The 19,934-nt window shown below is 42.6% G+C and overlaps 1 protein-coding gene and 1 long non-coding RNA gene across 2 annotated transcripts in view; one reads left to right on the forward strand and one right to left on the reverse strand.

Moving 5' to 3' along the window:
* LOC113416583 (putative G protein-coupled receptor 174) overlaps positions 1–12,314 on the forward strand; it is a 16,657-nt gene extending 4,343 nt beyond the window's left edge. The window contains exon 2 of the mRNA XM_026674596.2: positions 9,738–12,314. Coding sequence (XP_026530381.2) covers positions 10,294–11,280 — 987 coding nt within the window. The 5' untranslated portion in view covers positions 9,738–10,293 and the 3' untranslated portion in view covers positions 11,281–12,314. The remainder of the gene's footprint in view (positions 1–9,737) is intronic.
* LOC148129747 (uncharacterized) overlaps positions 1–19,934 on the reverse strand; it is a 280,407-nt gene that overhangs the window by 226,029 nt on the left and 34,444 nt on the right. The gene's annotated exons all lie outside the window — the stretch shown is intronic.

Raw genomic sequence — 19,934 nt, forward strand, 5'->3', positions numbered from 1 at the left:
CTGGTCAAAAGGGCCCAGCAGAGATTATACTACCTGAGACTTCTCAGAAAACAACAACTGAATGAAAAACGGCTGGTGAGCTTCTACCGCTGCACCATAGAGAGCATTTTAACATACTGCACCTCTGCATGGTTTGCCAATTGCACGGTGGCAGATAGGAAAGCACTCCAGAGGGTTAACGTCATTGCCCAGAAGATCATTGGTTGCCCTCTCCCCTCTTTGGAAGAGCTTTATAGCTCCCGCTGCCTTAAGAAAGTTCAAAACATTCTCAAAGATCCTTCTCATCCTGGGCACCCTTTTTTTGAACTATTACCATCTGGCACATGGTACAGGATAATAAAAACAAGGACAAATAGGCTGAAAAACAGCTTCTATCCCAGGGCAGTAACTCTATTGAATTCTACTGTATGGTGCACTGTTGGTGCGGTGTTGTGGGTTTTCAATTCAATGTGTGGAGTGTAAAGGATGTTTGTTTGTGTTTATTTTCATGGTCATGATGTGCACTGAAGATGGTGTTTGATTTCATTGTACGAGGTGCAATGACAATAAAGTAAACTCAACTGAACTCAACTAAACTTCAGATGGTCACTAAACGAATGCTTCTAACCCCTGGACTACCTGTAGAGTGGATCAGGTAAAGGCAGCATTCCTCAATCTTGATCACCTTAAGATGGGAGGACTTAATGACTTAAAAACTCATAGATGCTCCCAGAAGTCCCCAGCCAGCCATAAAGTGTTGGCTTTATCCTGTGAGAGCCTTTATAACTTGGGTCACAGCAGAGGTGGTGTTCAGCAGGTTCTGACCGGTTCTGGAGAACCGGTAGTGAAAATTTTGAGTAGTTTGGAGAACCGGCAAATACCACCTCCAACTGGCCCCGCCCCCCATCTCTTCTCTGCCTCCCATTGAGTCCCAGCTGATTGGCTGGGTCTTCTTTGGTTGCCCTGCACAGGAGAACAGAGCTGGAAAGCAGGTTAGTGGGGTTGGGAAGGAATGGGGATTTTGTAGTAGCCTTCCCCTGCCACGCCCACCAAGCCACGCCCACAGAACCGGTAGTAAAAAAAAAATTAAGCCCACTACTGGGTCACAGGTATCTCCATGTATCTCCTCCAGGTTCGGTTGGCCCATCTAGTTTGTTCCTTCATCCCAGAAAAGAGAACTTAAGATCCTATCGATTCAAGAACAGGGGGAGCGGTAGAGAAATCTTTCTCTGTGGTAATCCTTTCCTTCTGGGATCAATTTTCACCCCCAAGAGGCTTAACTTGTCCTTGTCCTCTTAACTTTTAAGAAAAAGGATCAGAATAATGTTGCTCCATAGAGTCTTTGGAACAAGATGAAGTGATGGAATAGTTACCCGTGGGGAGTAGTGTGTCATTGTCTGGTTTTCGGTTGTATTTGTGGAAACCTGTGGGAGTTGTGCTGGAAGGCAGAGGTGTGCAGACATCATGAAATGAATAAATAAACTTAGAACTTTGCTGCTTGGAAAGATATTTTATAAATGAATCAATCCCAGCCAACACAACCCACAACATATTCACAATATGTCTATCAGCCCCCAAAGACAAACTAATGTCAGCTTAATGGAGTCTTTTACCTAACATTTGCACAATATTCTTGGCCCAGTCGAGAGAAGACGCTTCTCTTTAATGTTGGACTGTTGTGTGTCTGTGAAAAGCAACCTGAGTCTGCCCACAATATGCTTGGATGAAACTTGATCTCTCTTAAAAGTGTAACGTTACACCCTTGTGTAATAATAACTGGACGTTTTGAGTGATCCTTGGTGCTCTCTGAGCTTGCTTGTTTTCTCGCAGACATTTCATGACCAAAGTAGGTAACGTCATTAGGGCTAGTGAGCAGTGGGGTTTGCTGTCAGTTTATATGCTGATGTCTTGCCCTGTCAGTCAAAAATCCCAGCAACCGGTTTGCTGCCCAGTTGCTGCGTGGGCATGGCCATGGTGAGCATGGCCTACTGGAGCTTCGGAGAGAGCCATTTTTCACCTTCCCAAGGGTCCAGAGGCTTCCCTCGGACCTCCAGGAGGCCAAAAATGGCCTCCCCAGGCTCTGGAGGCCCTCTAGAAGCTGGAAACAGGCCCGTTTCTGGACTTCTGGAAGGCCTGTTTTTCCCCCTCCCAGATCCTCTGCTCAGTCCCTGCACTTACCTGCATCGCAAATGGGCCATGTGGAGAGTCCTGGGAGGGGCAGGGTGGGGTGGGCAGATGCAACCAGTGAAACAGATGCAAATTTAACACCCAGTTCTCTTGAACTGGTCCAAACCGGTAGAATCCCACCCCCTGCTGTCAGTGTTGGTGGGGGTGATCTTAGAGATTCTCTGGTTGGGCTGTTCGCTGCTGGCTTCTTTGGCAGTTCCTTGATTGGGGTCTTGTCTACTTGATTGTGGGCTGATGTTAACCTTGGAGTTAATCTATGGTGACCTGGGTGCTGATTGATGGTGGAGAGGCGCCAGGGTCTACTGGTTCCCTCTTTGGGCAGCACCCAGATCAGCATAGATAGATTAACTCCAAGGTTAACTTCAGGCCAACAATCAAATAAACAAGACCCCAATCAAGAAACTGCCAAAGAGCCAACAGGAAACAGCCCAGATAAAGAATCCCTAAGACCTCCCCCACCAACACTGACAAGCAAGACAGCAGAATATAAATTGACAATATGTATGTGTGTGTGTGTGTGTGTGTGTGTGTGATAACAGATAACAGATAATCAGAGTTGGAAGGGACCTTGTAGGTCAGCCCAAGTGGGAGAGCCTACACCATTTCTGACAGATGGCAGTCCAATCTCTTCTTGAAAGCCTCAAGTGATGAAGCTCCCACGACTTCCGAAGGCAACTTCTGTTCCATGGGTTGATTGTTCTCCCTGTCAGAAAGTTCCTCCTTATTTCCAGATTGAATCTCTCCTTGTTCAGTTTCCATCCATAATTCCTTGTCTGGCCTTCGGGTCCTTTGGAAAATAGCTTGACCCCTTCCTCCTCTTTATGGCAGCCCCTCAAATATTGGAAGACTGCTATCATGTCTCCTCTGGTCCTTCTCTTCACTAGACTAGCCAAGCCCAGTTCCTGCAACCGTTCTTCATATGTTTTAGTCTCCAGTCCCCTAATCATTCTGGTTGCTCTTCTCTGCACTTTTTCTAGAGCCTCAACATCTTTTTTATAATGTGGTGAACAAAACTGGATGCAGTACTCTGGGTGTGGTCTTACTAAGGCTTTATAGAGTGGTATTAGTACCTCACATGATCTCGATTGTATCCCTCTGTTAATACAACGTAAGATTGCATTGGGTTTTTTGGCTGCCGCTAAACACTGCTGGCTCATATTTAGCTGGTTGTCCACTAAGACTCCAAGATCCCTCTCACAGTTACTGCTATTAAGCCTGGTTTCACCCAGTCTATACACAGAATGATTCTAACCATATTTATAATTATGTTAGCTTATTTGTAATCCTATTGATTATATTAACATATTTATAATTATAACTGACATTCATGTTTCACTTATACATAATGCTGCTCTTTCTTCATCTAATTTCTACCTTTTATCTCTAACCATTGATAAAACCATGTAATACTCTGTGTATCTCCTTTATCTTTTATTTTCAATGTCAATCTATCCATCTCTGCACAATCCAATATTTTCTGAATTATATTTTCATCTGATGGGGTGTTCTCATTTTTCCAATATTGTGCAAATACCATTCTCGCCGCAGTCAGTACATGTAAAGTTAAATATATAAGGAGTACAAACACCACTCCTTACTAGCACTGATGATATTACCTAGTTGGGTAATGAAACATCTGCAACAAAACAAGCAACCTCAGAGAGTACCCAGGACCCCTCATGTCAACCCTGAGCTACAAATATTCTCCTTTTATTAACTAAACATTCTTTCTATTTTCCCCCCATTCTTTCTTTTCCTGCCAAACTCTTCCAGTCTCTCTATTTTTATTTTAATGAGCAAAATATCAATATCTATTTGGCAAAAAGGCTGAGACAAAGCGTGGCACGATGTTACAGAGCTTTTATAGCAAAAGGTCTGTAATTCCCAATGGCAAGCAAGTGAAAGTTTAATCACTGCCCTTTAACTAGGAGGAAAATGGGAGTGGAATAGGAAGAATAAGTGATAGGAGGAAAGCTGTATAATGTGCATAATATAAAATAAACAAAAAAATCAATGGTTTTTGTAATCACTGCTGGATTTTCCATTGCTCTGGATCTAAAATGCACACAGCATTTTTTTTAATTTGAGGCAGTACTGAAATTTCAATCTTGATAAGTTAACTACACCACTTTGTCCGTATTTAGTTGTTTCTCAGGGTCATGAAGTCACCAGTCAGGTGGTTAAATTCTCCAAGAGAAGAGAATCTTTGTTGCTCAGGGTTGAACTATGGAGTCCTTGATGGTCATCGATTTGGGTTGTTGGCTGGCAGATGTTTCATTCCCTGACTGGATAACATCATCAGATGTTCCACGAGATTACATTCTTTATATCCAACAGCTCTTGCCAGTGTTCTAGAGCAGTGGTTGCCACTGGTTGTCTGCGAGAAAATATTGGTGGTCCGCAGAGAAATGTCACCCCCAAAGCACACCCCCCCCCAAAGCAATTAATCCAGGCTGCACAGAACACAAGGCTTGAGTCACTTGCATTGCAAAGTACAGAAGATAGTGAGGGGAGGGGGGAAAGGGTGGAGGGGGGGACTTGCCTGGCCACAGGGCTGCTTCTTTCTGCTTCTTTCTTCTTCTGCTTTTGGCTGCATGCAAGGAAAGCAGCAAAAGTCTTTCTTTCTTTCCCCCAAACTCTGCCAGAAATGAGTCTTTGGGACCCTGCAAGGCCTCCTGCTCCATGAGGCTGTGCCAGCGCAACAAGTCTCACAAAGACTCATTTCTGGAGGAGTTTGGGGGAGAGAAAGAAAGACTTCTGCTGCTTCTGCTGCTTTCCTTGCATGAAGCCAAAAGTCTCTCTCTCTCTCTCTCTCTCCCCCTGAGAGTGGAGCTGGAGACGGTATCCTGTGATCCCAAATAAAGAATGATCGATCGGTAGGAAAACGGGGTGGGGAATTTTCCTGCAGACTTTTTTGGGGATTTTCCCAGGGTCTCTGGTCTGCGGGATTTAAAATGATGAGTTTGTGTGGTCCCTGAGGTCCAAAAGGTTGGCGACCCCCTGTTCTAGAGAGAAGGAGGATTAACATGATGAGGTGGTGGCCATCCCTAATCTCTTTATAGGGGTACCAAGAGAATCAAATGAACAGGGCTCACACAAACACCAAACCATGAAAAAGTAACCAAGTTCAGAACCACCCCACCGAACATGCTGTGGAAATGTACTTGCTTGTCTTTGAAATTTCCCTGGTTAAGCATGCTGGGAAATGTCACATTCAAATCTACAGGAAACCATGAAGCTTACTTGTTGTTAGCCTTCAAAGTGAGCCATTTCAGGAAAAAAAACATCACAAGGGTTAGAAGAGGGCTACCTTATTGTTGTAGGGTATGATAATATAATCTACAAAAAAGAGATACTACTACAGTATACTACAAAAAAGTTGTTGAGACTTTGGAAAAAGTTCAGAGAAGAGGAACTAAGATGATGAAAGGCCTGGAGGTTAAACCATATGAGGAACAGCTGCAGGTTTTGGGTCTGGCTAGTCTAAAGAAAAGAAGAATTAGGGGTGACATGATAGCAGTAAACCAGTATTTGAGGGGCTGCCACAAAGAAGAGGGGGTCAAAGTATTCCCCAAAGTACCAGAGGGCAGGACAAGAAACAGTGGTTGGAAACTAATCAACCTGGAATTAAGGAGAAACTTCTTAGCAGTGAGGACAATTAACCAGTGGAACAGCTTGCCTCCAGAAATCGTGGGCACTCCATCACTGGAGGTTTTTAAGAAGAGACTTATCACTTGTCTGAGATAGTATAAGGTTCTCTTGCTTGAGCAGGGGGCTGGACTAGAAGACCTCCAAGGTCCCTTCCAGTTCTATTCTATTGGAAGAATCTTGGAGGCCCGCTAAATTTTCTATGCTAAATAGAATCGAGCTTTAGATGACTGTCATTTTCTTGCTCATGCCCCTTTTCAACTAAGATGTCATTTCCCCTTTATCAGCTCGTCCATTTGCATTCCTTTTTCACTCGATGATGTTAATGCAGTCATTAGCAGGCTTGTTACAAGGATGCAGTGATGAAGTGAGTGCAGAATCATTGTGAACTATATACTGCTAAAACTCTCATTGACATCGCATTTAATTGGGAAAAACTGCATTATAGGGTAACAATTTTTGAACCAAGGTTTCTCAAATGAGCTAATTTACAGAAGGTGTCCAAAATCTAGGACCCATGTCTCTCTACATTTGGCTGCTTTAGTGCTACTGGCTACTGCTACGCTGCTGCTACAGTCATGTAATCTCCATTTCAGACAGCCTTGGTGGCAAAGTAGTTAGAGTGCAGTATTACAGGCTAATTCTGTCCACTGCCAGCAGTTCGATCCTGACCGGTTCAAGGTTGACTCAGCTTTCCATCCTTCTGAGGTCGGTAAAATGAGGACTCAGATTGTTGGAGGGAGCAATATGCTTACTCTTCTGTAAACCACTTAGAGAGGGCTGTAAAACACCGTGAAGCAGTATATAAGTTTAAGTACTATTGCTAAGTGCTATTGATATTTCAACATTCTCTGACAGTTTCCCAACCAATCTCGCAATCCCTTGCTCCATCCCCAGCCCAGCAGCAGCTGCTTATGGTTCTTGTTTTGGCATTATATATGGCATAACAACAGTCACTATATTTTCTTAAGCTATGTTTAGTGTTTTGCAAATGATGCGAATATAGCTGATGTGTATAACGTTATGCGCCTGGGGGCAGTGATGTGACAAAGCAGCCAAAAGATTACACCCCATTTCTTTATATGTTAAATTATAGACTCTTAGATGCTAAGTAGAATGCAGTGGGGTATAATCTTTCTGCTGCTTTATATTGTTCCTACCAATTGAGTTCTGGAGACACACCTTATGCCAGCTTTCTTCATGCTGAGCGTCTCTAACTGCATGAAACTATATTTTCAGACTTGTCAACTAGCTGTTAACAGCATGTTAGAAAGGCACATTATGGAGGGAAGTGATTTAGTAGGATAATATGAGATGTGGCATTTTAATTAATCATTGAAAAACCTTCAGAGGGGGAATCAAATCTTCGCTATTTATATAACAGAGGACTTTACTATGGCTCAACTGTGACAGAAAATTTGAAAGGGCCGTTGACTTAATGTTTTTCCTCAAATCACTGAACATTAAGTAATGGTCTTCATCTATCACAATCAAAGCCACCTGAAAGGTACACATTTAAAAGCTTTGTGTTACTAATGGCACTAGAATACACTGTGAAAGATGATCGATTATGTGTTCTGACTCATACGATAAAGCAGAGTAAGAAATACAGCAAGATTAGGTTCACAGGGATTGCGGTGGCTCAGTGGCTAAGACACTGAGCTTGTCAATCAGAAAGGTTGGCAGTTCAGGGGTTTGAATCCCTAGCGCTGCGTAACGGAGTGAGCTTCACAGTGAGTCCCAGCTTCTGCCAACCTAGCAGTTCGAAAGCATGTAAAAATGCAAAAGTAGAAAAATAGGAACCACTTTGCTGGGAAGGTAACAGTGTTCTGAGCACCTTCGGCGTTTAGTCCTCCCTGCCACATGGCCACGGAGATGTCTTTGGACAGCGCTGGCTCTTTGGCTTTGTAATGGAGATTAGCACCGCCCCCTAGAGCCAGAAATGACTAGCATGGATGTGTGAGGGGAACCATTACCTTTACCTTAGGTTCACCTTGTACATGATTGATTGATGAGCTCTTTGGAGGCTTTCCCCGAAGTTCTATCACAATCTCAGAAGATATGTTTCTGTTATGGAAGTTGTACTTTCATTCAACTTTCAGAGGGAACAGCTTGCCCCTAATCAAATATACTGATGTTTAATAACATAATTGGGGAGGGAAGGAATTCTAAAGTAACACAATGAAATGATTTTACATCTCCTCAACAAATCTACGGTCTAGTAAAGTAGATGTACAACAGCTTCCAGCAAATAGAGGAAAAGCAATCCAGCTAGCCAGGCAGCACAAAACAATTAAGAAATAGTGGTTTTACTATTAATCCTACTATAAGAGACCTTATGAAAACAGAGGAGTGCATCTTTTGCAAATTTGCTAAAATCAATTTGTCTACATAGCATCAGGGACTTAGAGAAATAGAATCAGGAAAAGCAATTATCCGCTTTAGAGCAGACAACGCTCCAAATACAGCTGGACTGGCTTAGCATTCTTGAAAGAGTGAAATAAGACTCACTTGCCTATAAAACTCTTACATCTCAAATCGAAAAGGATCTAACTATTCTTTTATACTATTACATGATGATGACGATGACGATGATGACGACGACAGTGATATATTTTGACCAAGAGCAGGGGTCTTCAAACTTGACAGCTTTAAGACTTGTGGACTTCACCTCCCAGAATTCCTCCTCCAGTCATGTTAGCTCAGGAATTCTGGGCGTTGAAGTCCACAAGTCTTAAACTTGCCAAGTTTGAAGACCCTTGACCAAGAGGAATGGAAGCTGCAGGAGATTATTTTAGAAGGGGACATGAGTATCTATTTTGGGGGGGCCAAAGACCTCATGTGTCATCATTCAAATGGCAAGTATTGTACAATCTGTGCCAGATACGATGCACGTATTGTCATGGTTTGTATTGGATGCTTTTAGAATCATAGGGCTGGAACAGATCTTGAGGTCTTCTAATTCAACCCCCTGCCCAAGGCAGGAGTCCTTATAGTAACCTTGGATATATGGTTCTCCAATCTTTTCTTAAAAACCTCCAGGGATAGAATAGTCAGAACTTTGGAAAGCAAGCTCTTCTGTTGATTAATTGTTCTCACTATCAAGAAATTCCTCCTTCTTCCCAAGTTGGTTCTCTCTTTAACAAGCTTCCACTTATTGCTTCTTGACCTACCTTCAGGTGCTTTGGAGAGTAAATTGAGGTCTTCTTTCCTGTAGCATGCCTTCAAATTTTGGAAGATTGCTATCATGTCTCCCCCAGCCTTCTCTTTATTAAACTAAACATACCAAGTTCTCTTAGTCCAGAGGTCTCCAAACTTGGCAACTTTAAGACTTGTGGACTTCAATTCCCAGAATTCCTGAGCTAACATGAGTGGAGGAGGAATTCTGGGAGCTGAAGTCCACAAGTCTTAAAGCTGTCAAGTTTGAAGACCTCTGTTCTAGGGTCTCTGCATCTTTTTTGTATTGTGACCAGAACTGTGTGCAGTATTTCAAATGTGGCTTAGAGCAGTAGAGTGGTATCATCATTTCTTGATGCTATCCCTCTGCTGATGCAGTTTAAGAGTGTGTTGGCCACTTTTGGGTCATACTTAAGTGGTTGTCCACTAGGACATCTATCGTAGATTCCTCTCTTTTCAAAGGGGAGGCATTCCCAAACAATCCCAATCTAAATAGAAGCAGCTTTATTTTCTTTCTAAAGCTGGCAGGTAGAATGCCTGTTGAGGAAGTGAGGTTGGGATGAGAGGCCAAGTAGACATTGGTGTAAGCTCTGCCAAAAAGAGGGCCTTGAGATTACAGCTTTCTGTGGTGTATCTAACAGAGTTGAGATGGGTTGGTTGATGGAACCTCTAACCAAGTCAACTTTGAGACACTTTCCATTGAATAGGATTGCATAAACTCTTATTTGCATTTTCTTCCATTGCAGGTGTTCCAATTTTGCTGCACTGCAGAGTAACAACTATAAAAGTCCTTTTTGGTATGACAGTGGAAAAGGAACAGAAGCTCTTCGTATAGGTGGCAGTGGCTGTGATGTCTCAGATGATACCTGGTTCTCCTTGCCTCTTGTCCACAGCATACATTTGGGATTTATTTGTCTTCCTTTTCCTCAAGACAAAACCTATTTGAGAACGAGGACTCGAGGCTCCGGGATAAAGCTTCTTCAAAAATCAACTGGATGCTATAATCAAACAAGCTTATTTTGGACAAAACTCAACACAATGAAGAAAGCTGAATCAGAGAAGCAAAAAGATCCTAAATATTCTCATTTTTTTTAAAGAAACTGCAGCAGCATCTGTTTTTGCAAGCTTGCAAAAGAAAAGATGATGCAACAAAACCAGGCAATATTCAGAATTCACCTATGTGGTGCCTCAGCTCTGGTTGTAGCCTTTTCACATCCTTCCCCTGAGAATTCAAGATAGCAACAATTTTAGATAATCTCCTTACCTTTCTTCTAAGCCACTCCATACTTCACAAGGAAAATCATGGCAGCCAATGACTCAAACTATAATGAAGAGGAGTTTTTGAAACATCTCTATGCCATCATGTACACAATCATCCTGATTCCCGGGCTGATTGGGAATGTTCTGGCTCTCTGGGTCTTCTATGGATATATGAAAGAAACTAAACGGGCCGTGATTTTTATGTTCAATCTTGCAATTGCAGACTTGGCCCAAGTTTTATCTCTGCCACTAAGGATTTTTTATTACCTGTCTAAAAGTTGGTACCTGGGGAAGGAACTTTGCATGTTTTGCTTCTACCTCAAGTACGTCAACATGTATGCAAGCATTTACTTCTTGGTTTGCATCAGTGTGAGGAGGTTCCAATTCCTCATGCACCCTCTGAAGTTCAGTGATTGCAAGCGCATCTATGATATGTACATCTGCATTGTGGGATGGCTGGTGGTTTGCGTTGGCTGCTTATCTTTCCCCCTTCTGCGTCTTACCTCCAACAAGACCTGTGCTGACGATAAATGTTTTGTCGACCTGCCCTTGAAGACTGCAGATGAACCTATCTCAATAGCAATGATGTCCCTGGGTGAGCTAGTTGGCTTTGTAACCCCTCTGTTGATCATCTTGTACTGTTCCTGGAAGACCATCTTATCTCTCCAAGAGAAGAATTCTGTTTCCCAAGACCTTGGGGAGAAACAGAAGGCCTTGAAGATGATCCTGACTTGTGCTGTTGTCTTTTTGATTTGCTTTGGTCCTTATCACATCAGCTTCCCTTTGAATTATTTGGTCAAGACCCAAAATATAGAAGATTCTCATGCCCGAAAGGCTATCTTGATCTTCCACGCAATTGCCTTGTGTCTTGCCAGTTTAAATTCCTGCCTCGACCCTATAATTTATTACTTTACCACAGATGAGTTTCGAAGGCGGCTTTCAAGGCAGGTTTTACAGGACAGCATTCAATTTCACAACATGCACTGCGGACGTGCAAAGCATCCATCCGAAATAAATATAGTTGAATGATTGATGGGAAACTCATATTATGAGTGGGGTAGGGTCGATAATACCTTTATTTGTTGTCATGATAACTTGGGGAAAAGCATAGATTTACCACTTATTTTAAACATTTCACTAGAATACTTCTCCAGGTACAATTGGCCCATATAACAATCATGGGGATAAAACTCAAAATAATGCTGTCTTATTTAGTTTAACACGGAATAGAGAGAAACCTGGACAGGCTTTCAACATTTTGATGTATTCTACAACAATAAAGTAGAATTCTAGGAATCCTAGCTATGTTTGTTCCTCAACCTAGATTCCTTATCTCAAGGGGTTCACATCTATCTTGAAAGATTGCCCAAGTTTGTCTCTGACCCATTTGATACTAAGAAAATTAAGATGGAGTTACCTTGAGTTTCTTTTTCATTCTTTCTTCTATTTCTGGCCTGTGTAATCTCTAGTCCAAAACCCTCCTTAACAGCTCAGTTCTTCTTTCCCCTTTTAATAGCATTCTTACACTTCATACCTCATTGACAACAATAAATCATTCCAGATGTTATAGGAAGAATAAATCCTCTTGAGAGATAGTCGCATACAGGATGGAAAAGAGACAAGAGGGGAAAATGTGCTTCTTTTTGATATCTCTTTGATAAAAAGATATGAAGTAACTGCAGTTTTTCTAGAACTTTAATTTTATTTTGTAAATGCCCATAGTACTGTGAACTGTTAATTTAAATGTGTCTGAAATAATTTATAAAATCCATTTTGTACCTTCATAAATTTGATGTACATGGTACTGTAGGTATATGTAAAGTCTTTGTGAAATATAGTTTGTGAATAATGGAATAATAGATGAAATAATTCATAGAAAAACAAAGGATTCATCCAGAACACACACATTCTCTGTTGCTGATTCTGTCTAATGTATTTTGACTTTCATAGTGTAATTTTACCTTTGTCGGCTTTGATTTTTTTTTTCATTTTAATGTTTACCAGCTGCCTTGTAAAATATATACACACATAATTAAAAGGGGTAAGAAGCTAAAAAAAAAAAATATTGTCTACCTTTCCAGGTTGAAAAGACGATCTATTGCCAGCATTTATTAAACGTTTTTTGTCTTTCCAATTTTAAAAATTATGGAGGATCCCCAAAAGAGGGTTGTGTGTTTTGGGGCAAACAAAGATTGTAAAATCGGACGAGACTCATTTAAACAACCACTTTACTTTGTAATGGAAATTCTGGACCCAACTATCCCAAAGATGCTTTCCCAAAAGGCAACTGGACTTTCTTGGGTTTGTTTGTTTTTTTTTTGAAGAGGTTTTGCTTCTCATTCAGAAGTTTCCTGGATGAGAAGTGAAATGTTGTCAAGGGAAAAAAACCAAGAAGAGACAGATCTGGCCTGCGGGCCTGGGATTTGATACCCCTGCCCTAATCCCTTTCAGCAAGCAAAAAAAAAAAAAAAAAATCAACTTGCAGCTAGAAATAATGCTGTTGAATTATTATAAAACTAATTCAGAGCCAACACATTTACTCCACACACCCACTTTTCAATTGTATTTTTGGATGGAACAAACTAGCATAAAAATAAAAACACTCACCTCCCACTAATTCTACCCAGCAAGATGATGTGGTAGATAATTCTCACCTCATTCTGCTAACAAACTAATCTGGCTTACCCACCATCGTGTCAGGTGTATGGAAACCACAACTCAGAGGAATAGTGACAAGTAAGAACTGCAATAGGAAACAGAGATCAAATGTGCCAAGGCCGATGCTGAAGGCAGGAAACAAATGTGAGATGGCACATGTTACTACAATGTAGTCATGCAAGATATGCTGTGCCTGAAAACGAGGCCATTTCCCCTCTGAGACACCTATCAGTGTAGGCTTACTTGTGGTTTCTGTGTTTCTTGGCTATTTGGCAAGACGAAGAGAGAATATCAAAGATCTCAAAATGCCACCAGTAGAGACCTTTGTGAGAAGCTCATATTATTTGCCCAGGCAATATGACAAGCTTAGGAGCCCTGATGGCACAGCGATTAGAATGCAGTTTTGCAGGCTAACTCTGCCTGTAGCATGGAGTTCGATCCTGATGGAGCTGGAGGTTGACTCAGTCTTCCATCCTAGGTAAAATGAAGACCCAGGTTGTTAGGGGCAATATGCTGACATTGTAAACTGCCTAGGGAGTAGGTGAACCAACCTTGGCACTTTAAGACTTAGGACTTCAACTCCCAGAATTCCTCAGCCAGCTTTTCTGTCTGAGGAATTCTGGGAGTTGAAGTCCACAAGTCTTAAAGTTGCCAAGGTTGGACACCCTGGCCTAGAGAGTGCTATAAAGCACTTTGAAGCGGTACGTAAGTCTAAGTACTATTGCTTCCTTAGAATACAGAATCACAGAGTTGGAGGGGATGCTGGAGGTCTTCTAGTCCAACCCACAGCACAAGCAGGAGACCCTATACCCGTGATGGGGAACCTATGGCACGCGTGCCACAAGTGGCATGCAGAGCCATTTGTGCTGGCACGCGAGCCCCAGGCAAACTTACCCCACTGCGCTGTGCGCACCTCACAGCTGATTTTTTTCGGTTGGTTTGAGGCCTTCTTTGGACTCCCAAAGGCTTGGAAAAAGCCTCCGCAAGGCTTTTCAGGATGATAGGTCCATTTCGTCACTTCCTGTAATACCAGAAGTGATGAAATGGGCCTATAATTCAGCCTGAAAAGCCTTGCAGAGGCTTTTTCCAAGCCTTTGGGAGGCCAAAGGCCTCAAACCAGTCGAAAAATCAGCTGTGAGGTGCAGTGCAGGTAAGGGGGGGTGGGGGGTTGTGTGCACATGCGCAGGGGGCGTGGGGAGGGGATGAGCATTGCATTCTGGGTGATGGAATGCGAGTGCACGCGCGCTAGCGTGTGTGCAATTCTTGGCACAGAAGTCCAAAAAGTTTAGTCAGCATTACCCTATACCATTCCAGACAAATGGCTGTCCGATTTCTTCTTAAAAACCTCCAGTGTTGGGACCACCCACAACTTCTGAAGGCAAGCCATTGCACGGATTAATTGTTCTTACAGTCAAGAAATGTCTTCTTAGTTCTAAGTTGGATCTCTCCTTGATTAGCTTCCATCTATTACTTCTGCTTCTGCCCTCAGGTGCTTTGGGGAATAGTTTGACTCCCTCTATTCTCTGTGACAGCCTCTCTCAAATATTGGAAGCCATTTGCGTTCTTGCTTTTCTCATTCTTCCAGCCCATTAAATTATATTGGATCAGGTAGTGTGGAATATGCTTGTGTTGGGGTACCTAGACATTGGTTTAAGTATTTGGATTTTTTTTTAAAGTACTGGGTTTTAAGTACTTTATGAGCCTTGGTGGCAAATGGTTAGAATGCAGTACTGCAGGCTACTTCTGCTGACTGCTGGCTGCCAGCAATTCAGTTCAATCCTCACCAGGCTGACTCAGCCTTCTAAGGTCAGTAAAATGAGGACCCAGATGGTTGGGAGCAACATGCTGACTCTGTAAACCACTTAGAGAGGGCTGCAAAAGCACTGTGAAGCAGTATATAAGTCTAAGTGCTATTGCTGTTCTGTATGATGCAAGACAACATTTAAGCTGTTACTAACTCCCTAACTTATGCAACCATTCTGTTCCAGAAAACTTTGCATAATTTGAGGTTTGTCTGAGAAAGTTATTTATCTGTCCGCCATAGTACTTTGCACTGCATGCATAATACATTTCATGTGTGCGGGAAATTTTAAGTGTGGCTTAGGGGATCGTTCATGTGATGGTCATTTTGTTTTATTAACCGGGTGCATGAATTAATATGTAGGTTGAATTCAGCTACGATTCTCTCCTCTGGAACTATCTTGTTGTAGGGAAGTTCTATTGTTTTATTCAATCACCGTTCTCCAGTATAATTAAATGCCCACCCACAAGCATGTTAAAAAATTGTACCTCTTGTTAGGAGCACACCACTATTTTGCATGCTATGTGGGGTTGTAAATTGTGCCACATACACGGCAAGTGTGAGCAGCATTGTTTACTGGTTGAGCTTCCAAGTGCAATTCAAGGTACTGGTGGTTACCTTTAAGGCGCTGGTTATCTGGATATCTCTCATTCATTTACTACAATTAGTCCCTGACTTATAACCATTTGTTGAGCCACTGTTCCAAGTTACAACAGCATTCAAAAAAGTGACTTACGGTTTCTTATTGGGAATTATACCAAAAAAATATAAGAAAGAGTTATATTTGATAATCCCTAGTAAGGACGAAGTAATATGCGCTGAAATGGATAGGCTAACCCTAGAGATTAAAAATAAGGATGAATCGGAATATATTATATAATTTGGAATAGATTTTACCATTGGTGGGGACAGAAAGGGAGGACCTAAGATGGAAAAGAGCTGTTGAGAGGATAACCGAGACTATGAGACAAATAATACTAAAGATGTTGGAGGATGTATTGTAAGGATGAATAAATGTATATATGTGTGAACAAATGTGCAGGGCAACCAAAGAAGACCCAGCCAATCAGCTGGGACTTAGGAGGCAGAGAATAGATGGGGGTGGGGCCAGTCAGTGGTGGGATTTGCTGGTTCTTCAAACTACTCAAAATTCCCACTACTGGTTCTCCAGAACCAGTCAGAACGTGATGAATGCCACCTCTGGTCTGTCAGCTCAATTCAGAACATTTTCCACTGTCTTGCTTGGCATGTGCAGTTGGCGCAGTGACTCACTCTGCAAAGCAGGTAGACAAGCTGGCCACGTTCAGCCACGTGGAGAATTGTCTTGCGATAGCTGTAGTGTAGCCACCACCTGCAAAATTACAAGCACTAAAATGAGTTCTCTTTGTTGAGTTGACAGGGGACAGTGGATTAGGCATTACAACTTCGACTGGACCTCGGATGGGATGATCCAATTGGGTGGGTTGTTTTTTGCTTGGTTTAAAGGGAGGGGATAGTGGCGTTTTGTCTTACAATGAATTTACACTTCTGTTTATTTCCTTAAAAGACGCTCGCCTCTCAAATGTCCAGATAGTCCTCATCTTATGACTGTAATTCAGCCTGGGATTACGGCCGTAAATCATTGCAGTTATTAAGCTGATCAGCACGTGATTTTTATTACTATGTTGGTGTCAGTTGTTAAACTCAGTTGTGAAGTAAATACATTTTATCCAATGGACATTATTCTTGCCAGAAAGCACAGATAAATGTAGAAAAGCAGCAAAAAAAAATGTTGAAAATTATGATCATCCGATTGTGGGAAATGTAAGCGGCCCCAAGAAGAGCCGTGGTGGCACAGTGGTTAGAATGCAGTATTGCAGGCTAACTCTGCCAACTGCCAGCAGTTCGAGTCTCACCGGCTCAAAGTTGACTCAGCCTTCCATCCTTCCGAGGTTGGTAAAATGAGGACCCAGATTGTTGTGGGCAGGAGGCTGACTCTGTAAACTGCTTAGAGAGGGCTGTGAAGCACTGTAAAGTGGTATATAAATCTAAGTGCTAGTGCTAAGATGAACCGGTTGCTAAGTGCGCAAAATATGATTACATGGTCATGGTGTGTGTGTGTGTGGGGGGGCACCATAATATCGAGACTGGGTTTTAAGCACTTTATTAGCCTCGATGGCACAGTGGTTGGCAGAGTGCAGTACTGCAGGCTACTTCTGCTGACTGCCGGCTGCCTGAAATTTGGCAGATCGAATCTCACCAGGCTCAAGGTTGACTCAGCCTTCCATCCTTCTGAGGTCGGTAAAATGAGGACCCAGATTGTTGGGGGGCAATAGGCTGATTCTGTAAACCGCTTAGAGAGGGCTATGAAGCACTGTAAAGTGGCATATAAAACTAAGTGTCTGGAGGAATGACTCCAGTTGGGACGAAGGTTTGATTGGGTCATGTGATGGACTGATGGGTGCAGGGGAGGGATCTTTGATTTCTCTTTTGGGAAGGGAAAACCCGGAACTCTCTGATTCAGGTTTTCCCAGATGTGCCAATATGACAACTCTAATAAAATGGAACTTTGAGGAAATATATGTCTTGGAGTCTCCTGGTTTGGAGTTGGTTAGTTGGAACGCTGACATCAGCTTCAGGGTTGACCATCATAAGTCGAGGACTGCCTGTGCTACTTTAGAATAAGTTCTGGTGCCTCATGGTGCTGTTAAGGAATTTTATGTTATCCGGCCATGAAGCTGGTTGGCAATATAATAGAAACCACCTGGAGGACTAAAATGTGCATGGCATTTCTCTCTTGTGATGCTTACTAACTCGATCATTGACCTGATGAGAGATAATAGTGAACAGGAAAATGTCACGGCAACATCTCCCCTAAAAATATCTCCTAACGCCCCCAGCATGTCAAAAAGTCACCTCTCAGTGGGTAAGAAAGATGTGAACATTCAATCTGCACTTCTCAGGGGAAGTGGAACAGAAACTTATTTAACATAGGAAATTCTTGTTGAAACCAATTATTCAAAATCAAAATAACTTACCATAAAACAGTCCTTGGGCTGTTTTTACAGGACGTTTAATCCTCGCTCCTGTCTCGAATTTTTGCAAAGTTGTAGAAATGTCATGCACAATCATACACGAGGTGTTTGTATGCAAGATTTGGCTGTACCAGAAGATACGAGTTATTTTCATTTCAGCTTTTAAGCGACACAGGAGCCATTTTGGGTGGGTGGGGGAATATAAACCACTGAGCAGGTTATTGCTTACCATTAAAATATACAGGATGGCTACTGGCACTGCCAGTGCACAATCTTTCATGCACCTTTGGAAGCTTTAGTACAGATTTCCCCTTTTTGTTCTTGCAAACATCTCAATCGGAAAAACCAGGTTTGTTTTGGCTTGTTTGGGTAGTGTTCTTGGTGAAAAACCAGCTGCATGAGAACAGGAATATGATTTTGTACCTTAATTTGCAAAGAAACTGCTCAATTCAGCTAGATAGAATCCAGAGGACCATTGATGACCAATGGCAGATATGTATCTAAAACCCCAGTGTTTATTTTGAATGATGGGGCCCTGTAGTAGTGTTTGAGTTTATTTACTGTTACAATAGTCAAGGTAAGAGTTAAGAATAGGCAGTGAATAAATTTAGGGTTTTTTAAAAAGTACACAAGGGAGGAGTTCTCAAACTCTACAGTTCAGATTCCTTTATGAATTTTTAGATTGCTCATTGACGCTCCAAACAATTGTATATATTTTTAAATACTTTTAACTAATGGTACTGCAAATATCAACTCCTTGGTTTCCATGTTTAGGGAACTATTTAGGACAGGGGTGTCAAACTAGATTTCTTTGAGGGTGGGATCAGCTTTGTAGTTCTCCTCTGCGGGCTGGCTGGAGGGTCGGGGGGAGATGGGATGGATGCCTCCTGCAGCACCCTGCCGGCCAAAGCAAGGCGTTGGGGGCACACAAGGTCCCCCCCTGGCCATTTTCGGCCTGGATGGCCTCCTACAGCACCCCGATGGGCAAAATGGGATACCGGGGAGTCTCATACGGGCCCCCGCACCCTATTTTGGCCAACGAAGTGCTGCAGGAGGCTGTCCAGCCTGAAAACGAGGTGTGGAGGGGCTGCACGAGCCCCACCCCCTACAGCCCATTTTGGCTGCCAGAGACACCAGAGTCCGGCCCTGTGATGACCCAAAGGGGCGTGGCACAAAGGCAACACAGTCAGATAATCAGTAGGAGTCCCTTTATTAGCTCCAACTTTGGCCTCAATGTCCAGGTTACCTTCTGGGATGGAGTAAAACTCTCCCAGGAACAGCCTTTGGCTGCAGAGAATCAAGTCCAAAATGTGGTCAGCAAAAACTGTAACTATATAAGTCCAATTAAGGCAAGAGGATGTAATTAATCCAGCAGGCAAGAGAAGGAATTCCAGACGTGAAGACACCAGGAATACAGATAACCAAAGTCAACACAAGATGTTTGCTTCCAGCAGACATCGCATTCAGCATGCATCTCTTTTAAACTCCCTTCCCAGCTGTGGCTAATGAAGGGAATCAGGGCCCTTTCCTCCCCCATAAGCCATGCAACCCACGTTGTTCTCTTCTCTGCTCCTCCCTGTGTGCTCTAGGATAAAGAGTGGGCCTGGGTCTTTCTCTGAACTCCCTCCCCCTTATTCTGCCTCTCCCCTGCTCTGCCCAGCCTGACTTTGCCCTTCCCCAGTTTCCTCCACAGCCAACAGAGCCACACTCCTACTCCCCATCAGCTGTTTGTCTTTCTCCTCAGATTCAGACTCCAACAGGGGCATGACAGGTCCTTTGCTATTTCCAGGCCAGCCCCACGGGCTAGATTTAAGCACTCTGCCCATGGGCCATGAATTTGACACTCTGATTTAAGCGGAATACCTGTCAATGACAATGTATCAATCAGGCAACTTATTTCAGGAATTAACCCCTGGATTTGACATCCTTAAATCAGAGATGTGATTTTCCCGGAAGGAAAAGGTTGCATTTTGACAGATAATGTGATAGTCCGTGTCAAGATGGGTGAGTGGTGCCCTCTTATCTATACTGAATTATGTCTTCTGTTCTGGCTAACTTGACAGTTATTCAGTTGCAAAAATGAAAAAGCGGACCAGAAGGAATCACTTTATTTTACATGACTTACAATGTGCATCAATAATCAACACGCAAATCAGAATTCTAACTACAGGTTGGGCTTTGTCTTCTTGGAGGATTCTGTTTTATTCTCC

This window comes from Notechis scutatus, chromosome 10 (genome assembly GCF_049901735.1).
Source record: "Notechis scutatus isolate UNSWTSFEM ecotype Mainland chromosome 10, rNotScu1.2, whole genome shotgun sequence".
Classification (NCBI taxonomy): Eukaryota; Metazoa; Chordata; class Lepidosauria; order Squamata; family Elapidae; genus Notechis; species Notechis scutatus.